At 39.2% G+C, this 7,210-nt stretch overlaps 1 protein-coding gene across 4 annotated transcripts in view; it reads right to left on the bottom strand.

Moving 5' to 3' along the window:
• Positions 1-1,557: 1,557 nt before the first annotated feature.
• CLEC4A (C-type lectin domain family 4, member A) overlaps positions 1,558-7,210 on the bottom strand; it is a 22,133-nt gene continuing 16,480 nt past the window's right edge. For all 4 annotated transcript variants that reach the window (XM_011998323.1, XM_011998324.1, XM_011998325.1 and 1 more), the window contains 3 exons: positions 4,716-4,867; positions 3,553-3,668; positions 1,558-2,012 (listed from right to left, as the gene is read on the bottom strand). In XM_011998323.1, coding sequence (XP_011853713.1) covers positions 1,865-2,012; positions 3,553-3,668; positions 4,716-4,867 — 416 coding nt within the window. In that variant the 3' untranslated portion in view covers positions 1,558-1,864. The remainder of the gene's footprint in view (positions 2,013-3,552; positions 3,669-4,715; positions 4,868-7,210) is intronic.

Raw genomic sequence — 7,210 nt, 5'->3', positions numbered from 1 at the left:
CAACAGCTAATGAGCTAAAAAATCTCATAATGTTTTAAGAAAGTTTACGAATTTGTGTTGGACTGCATTCAAAGCCATCCTGGGCCACCTGTGGTCTACAGGCTACAGGTTGGACAAGCTTGATGTAAGAAATTTGTACAACTCGACAGCAATAAAAAAAGAAACAAATAATTCGATTTACAAATGGTCAAAGAACCTGAATAGACATTTTTCCAAAGAAAACATACAAATGGCCAACAGATACATGAAAATGTGTTCAACATGACTAATCATTAGGGAAATTCAAATCAAAACTGCAATGAGATACTACCCACACACCTGTTAGAATAGCTATTATTTAAAAAGACAAAAGCTAACAAGTATTGGTAAGGATGTAGATAAAAGGGAACCTTTGTGCTCTGTTGGTGGGGATATAAATTAGTGCAGCTATTATGGAAAACAGTATGGAAGTTCCTCAAAAGACTAAAAATAAAACTATCTGGCAGGGCGTGGTGGCTCACACCTGTAATCCCAGCACTTTGGGAGGCAGAGGCAGGTGGATCAAAAGGTCAACAGATCGAGACCATCCTGGCCAACATGCCAAAACTCCATCTCTACTAAAAATAGAAAAATTAGCTGGGCATGGTGGCATGCACCTGTAGTTCCAGCTACTTGAGAGGCTGAGGCAGGAGAATTGCTTGAACCTGGGAGGCAGAGGTTGCAGTGAGCTGAGATCACGCCATTGCACTCCAGCCTGCCGACAGAATGAGACTCCATCTCTAAATAAATTAATTAATTAACAAATAAATAAAAATAAAACTATCATATGATCCAGCAATCCTACTTCTGGGTATATACCAAAAGAAAATGAAATCACTATCTAGAACAGATATCTGCACTTCCATACTTATTGGACCATTATTCACAATAGTGAAAACATGGAAACAAGAATTGGCCAATAGACGAAAGATAAAGAAAATGTACTATGTATATACAATGGAGTATTATTCAGCCATAAAAATATGAAATCCTGTCATTTGCACAACATGGATGTATCCGGAGGGCATTATACTAAGTGAAATATAATAAGTCCTATAGAGAATTACAAGTACTGTACAATTCTACTTATATGTAGAACCTTAAAAAGTCAATCCATAGAAACAGAGGGTAAAATGATGGTTGCCAGGGGATGGAGGGCAGTGGAGAAAATCAGGCAATGTTGGTCAAAGGGTACAAATTTTCAGTTCTAAGATGACGAAGTTCTAGAGATCTAATGTACTGCATGGTGACTATAGTTAATAATGATGCATTGTACACTTGAAATTTATTGGGGAGTAGATCTTTCTTTGTGTTTGTTGATACCAATGGCCAGAAGGGAGTAGATCTTAAACGTTCTCACTACACACAAGATTGTTAACTATTTAAGATAATGGGTGTGGATTAACTAACTTGATTATGGTAATCATTTTACAATATATGTATGTCAAATCACCACAGTGTACACCTTAAATATATACCATTTTATTTGTCAATTATACATCAGTATAGTAGGGATGAAGAGAAAACCAGACAGGAGGAGAAACCACATCATATAATTTTATTGGTAAATAATTCTTTAGCAACCAGACAAAAATTAAGAGAGACTCATGTTCTCTCCATGTGTGCACAATAGGGGTCTTCAGTACAGGCTTTGGCACATGAATAAATGCTCACTTTATGAAAAAGTGAATCAATCAATGTACAGACCAATTCTCTCATAAGTAGAATAGTTGACAGACCACCTAAATTATATGGACCTCCCTTACACATAAATAAGAAGAGCTTATTATCTATCCCTACAATGACAGATGCCAATCCAACCACTTGTTAATGGAGAGTGTTCAGTTCATAAGTGGATCTTCATCATCTCACAAACTGACCTTTGATGAACATTACAATGAATATCATTCCAGCCCCATCTTTTGGGTGTTTTACGGAAATTTAGCACAACACAGCGCTCATCGGGATCACTGGGCTCATGTGGATGCCAGAATCTGAAAGGGACAAAAAAGATGAGGGCATTTCTTCAGAGCTTTGAAAAGACTTAGAGACAGGGGTGAGGAGCTAGGGATGAATTTCATGGAACATAGGGTCAGATATGCCCAAATCTATGTTTCAGCCACTCATGCAGCTTCTCCTCCATCTGCATTTCTGGCATTTCCTTTGAAAACTGTGCTTACATCACTCAATGTTCTCTCTCTTACTGCTTTGAATATCCTCACCACAGATTTTCCAGAGGTTCTCTTCTCTTTGTCCATCCTTATGTCCTGTTCCTATGGGTCCGTCAACCTATAGGGTGTCCTTGTATGATGAAAAGATTTCACCCTGGTCCCACTTATCAATAGAGTTTTTCCTTTTTTTAATGCACTGTTTTTAAAGTCTAGAGAACTAGTAAAATCTTTTGGATCTTCTACTTATCCCTGTTATTGGATAAGTAATTTAACTTCCCTGATTCTCAATTTTTCTATCTAAAAAATGAGGACTAGAGTAATATCACAATTTATTTCATACAGTGGATATGAAGATCAAAGGTGGTAATCCAGTAAAGTATATATTTTATGTAATTTAGGTAATATATGTAAAGTATGTAATTTATGTAATTAAAGAATTACATAAATATGAGATATAAGATTATCAGAATTTAGCATTTTTGCTTCATAAGAAGTATTAAATCTTCAACCTGACTGGGTGTGGTGGCACACACTTGTCATCCTAGCAACTCAGAAGACTTAGGTGGGAGGATCCCTTGAGCCCAGGAATTCAAGGTTGCAGTGAGCCATGATTGCACCACTGCACTCCAGCCTGGTTGACAGAGTAAGACCCTGTCTCAAAAAAGAAAAAAAGAATTATCAAATCTTAATAATTGGTTATGATCTTAATCAACACGGATTTTCACTATGTAGAGATAGGTAAATATACTGGTTAAAAGCACAGTAAGATCCACCCCATTTGAGAACTATTGTTAGCCAGGCACGGTGGCTCATGCCTGTAATCCCAGAACTTTGGGAGGCCGAGGCGGGTGGATCACGAGGTCAGGAGATCAAGACCATCCTGGCTAACAAGGTGGAACCCCATCTCCACTAAAAATACAAAAATTATCCAGGCGTGTTGGCAGGTGCCTGTAGTCCCAGCTACTTGGGAGGCTGAGGCAGGAGAATTGCGTCAACCTGGGAGGTGGAGCCTGCAGTGAGCCAAGATTGCTCCACTGCACTCCAGCCTGGGCAACAGAGTGAGACTCCATTTAAAAAAAAAAAAAAGAAGAGAGAACTATTGTTGACACCACTGGGTGACCTTAGCTGAATTATCTATACTCTCCAACCAAGTTTAATTTCCTCATATCTACAGGGGAAAAATAACAACATGTGCCTCATAGGGTTCTTGTGCAGATTAAATGAAATAACGAAATTATTTAACCTAGTGCCCAAGAGCTAAAAGAATAGTAAGCCATTCTACTTTTATAGCTGATAGCTAGAATACCCTAAGCTCTCTGCATGATCCAGGACCCAAGATTCTTTTATTTCATTCTATACTCACGTGGAACTTTCATTGTATGGTGTCTGATCTACCCATTGCCAATGTCGCTGACCTTTTGGATCTGAGAGCCCCACAAAATAAGCAGATTCTTCTTGCAGATTCTGGAAGATGAAATCCTGAGGGGGGAAAAGAAGAAGTCACAGCCTTTACAGTATTTTTTACAGCTCGAACTGAATTCTTAATACCTTAGAGAAACGAGAAGAAAAGGAGAGGATCCAGCAACAGCCGCACTGGAGCTCTATGTAGGAATGGAGGTCTCTGGCTAAGCAGGGCAGAATCAAAGAATCGCTTGTGAGCATGATGTTCAGTACATATGGAAGGATTTTTTTTTTTTTTTTTTTAGATGGAGTCTCACCTTCTATCCCAGGCTGGAGTGCAGTGGTGCAATCTTGGCTCACTGCACCTCTACCTCCCAGGCTTAAGCAATTCTCATGCCCCAGCCTCCCCAGTAGCTGGGACTACAGGCGTGTGCCACCATGCCTGGCTAATTTTTGTATTTTTAGTAGAGGTAGGGTTTCACCATTTTGGCCAAGCTGGTCTTGAACTCCCAGCCTCAAGTGATCTGCCCGCCTTGACCTCCCAAAGTGCTGGGATTACAGGCATGAGCCACCATGCCCGGCCAGTATGGAAGCAATTTCTATGATCAGAATGAATTCTCATCTTAGGTTTACTTCCCCTCTTTTCTTCACTAAGAGATTACATTCTTCAAAGTTGTACACGAGAAACTTTTGGCAAATTCAGTCATTTTCCTTTCATAACTTCAGGGATTATTTATTTTCACTCCTGAGTGTTGATTGTGATTCATCATGAGTTAACTTTCTTTTCTCTTTTCAACCTAATACCACTTATCTGTTAAATAGTTAATCATGTATAAAACATTTACATATTGAAATAACAAATTGATAATTCAGACTGAAACATTTTCATCCTTCCATTCAACCCTCATATATTTTTAATGTCACAATTTCTTTCGGGGAGGTTAGTTTTACTGAAGCAGGAAGAAGGTATGGAATATAAAGGCTTAGGAGCCCTTTCTATTTATTTTATTTGAAGCCTTCTGCCACAGCACAAATATCCCAAAGTAGCAAAAACCTCCTTCACAGCCAAGAGAGATAAACAAAGATCAGGCAGGGCTCACAGCCCCATTATCTATTAGAAAGTACCTGCTCTTCTCGAGTGTTTATCACCAGCAGGTGAGCCTCCATTCTAGCGCAGTCCTTCTCACTCTTTTGCCAAGATGCTGATTCAGTAGAAATAAAGTAGCAGTTGGAACTAAACGGCTTCCAATTCTTTGGGCAACAGCTCCAGGCTGTCTCTGTATTGGGAAGAGGTGCACATACTTGCAATATAAATAATCACTTTTAAAAGTGTGTATATTATTAAAATTAAGAGCCAAAGGAGAACACATGGAAGCTGGAACTCCCATCCCCACTCAGATGTAACCAGGAGCCCCTGCCCCTCAGGCATCAAGGAAGCCAAGTCTACCTCAATCAGGCAGTAATGAGGCAGAGCCTCTTTTCTCTTGCTGAAGTGCTATCTGAAAGGGACAGCTCTTAATGAAACATGTTTAAACAAGATCCAGACTCTCAGAATATAATGCAAAAACATCCAGAGTTCAATAGAAAATAACTCATTATGCTAAGAACCAGTTAAGTTTTCAAATTTAATAAAAAATAATAATCAATAGATGCCTGCAATCAAGACAACAAAAATGGGGCCGGGCATGGTGGCTCATGCCTGTAATCCCAGCACTTTGGAGGTTGAGGCAGGAGAATTGCTTGAGCCCAGAAGTTCAAGACCAGCCTGGGCAACACAGTGAGACCCTGTCTCAAAAAAAAAAAAAAAGACAACAAAAATGTTGGAATTATCTGACAATGATTTTAAAGCAGCCATGATTAAAACAAACAAAAAAAATGCTTCAACAAGAAGATACAAACATGCTTGAAACAAATGAAAACCTAGAAAGTTTCAGCAAAGAAAGATATAAAGAAAAACCAAATGGAAATTTTATAATTGAAAAATATAATAACCAAAATAAAAAGCTCAGTGGATCGACTCAAGAGCAGAATAAAGGGGATAGAGAGATTAGTGAATTGGAAGACAAAACAATCTGTCAACTGAACAACAGAAACAAACTAGACAGAAAAGGCTAGACACAGTGGCTCACGCCTGTAATCCTAGCACTTTCCGAGGCGGAGGTGGGCGGATCACCTGTGGTCAGGAGTTCGAGACCAGCCTGACCAACATGGCAAAACCCTGTCTCTAAAAAAAAACCCTGTACTAAAAATACCCAAAAAAAGGCTGGGTGTGGTGGCTCACACCTGTAATCCCAGAACTTTGGGAGGCCAAGGTGGACGGATCACCTGAGATAAGGAGTTTGAGACTAGCCTGGCCAACGTGGTGAAACCCCATATCCACTCAAAATACAAAAATTAGCCAGGTGTAGTGGCACATACCTGTAATCCCAGCTCCTCAGGAGGCTGCGGCAAAAGAGTCGCTTGAACCCAGGAGGCAGAGGTTGCAGTGAGCCGAGATTGTACCACTGCACTCCAGCCTGGGCGACAGAGTGAGACTCCGTCTCAAAATAAATAAATAAATAAATAAATAAATAAAAACAGAACCTTGTAAAGTGACCCCAAATGTGTACATGCCAAACAAAGCTGCAAAATCTGTAAAGCAAAACTGATACAATTGAAGGGAGGAATTGAAAAATACACAATTACAGGTGGATACATCAACACCTCTCTCTCAACAATTGACAGAACCACACAGAAAATCAGCAAGAACATAGAACTTAAAAACATTGTCAACTACAAGGATCTAATCCACATTTATAGAACACTCCACCCAACAACCAAATATCCATTCTTTTCCAGTGCCCCCGGAACATATGCTGAAACAAACCACATCTTGGGACATTAAATAACCTCAGCAAATTTAAAATTGCTGAAATCATATATCCAACCACAGTGAAAACAAACCAGAAATTAATAAAAGAAACAACACAGGGAAATCTCCATACACTTGAAACTAAACAACACACTTCTAAATAATCCATGAATCAAAGGAGATGTCTAAAGGGAAATTTTAAAAAATACATTGAACTGAATGAAAATGACATTACAGATTATCAAAATTCATAAGATACTCTTCTTCAATCAAAGGAACTAGGGCTCCTCAAAGAAATATCTGATTCTAGGATAGGGACATGAAATGTACAATGTGAGTCTCCAGCATTTTCAGTCCCAGAAAGTGAGGAAGTGCTAAATCAAAACAAAAGAAAAAACACATTCTGGTGATACGTTAAAGGGTCACAGGAGTCAAATGAAAGAGTTCCCAATGTCCAAAGCTGGAACCACAAAATAAAGTAGTATTGGATTATAAACCAAAATTTAAAATAAATATCCATGGAGTTGGACACACAATGGGGAACAACACACACTGGGGCCTGTGGTGGAGGGAGCAAGCTGGGAAAGGGAGAGCATCAGGAAGAATAGCTAATGGATACTGGGCTTAATGCCTGGGTGATGGGTTGATCCGTGTAGCAAACCACCATGGCACACATTTACCCATGAAACAAACCTGCACATACTGCACATGTACCCCTGAACTTAAAAGTTGAAGAGAGATATATATATCTCCATGAGTACATGCAGAT

Source organism: Mandrillus leucophaeus, unplaced genomic scaffold, assembly GCF_000951045.1.
Source record: "Mandrillus leucophaeus isolate KB7577 unplaced genomic scaffold, Mleu.le_1.0 Scaffold568, whole genome shotgun sequence".
Lineage (NCBI taxonomy): Eukaryota > Metazoa > Chordata > Mammalia > Primates > Cercopithecidae > Mandrillus > Mandrillus leucophaeus.
The sequence above is the reverse complement of the archived record's forward strand: the minus strand, read 5'-3'. Positions and strand labels throughout refer to the sequence as shown.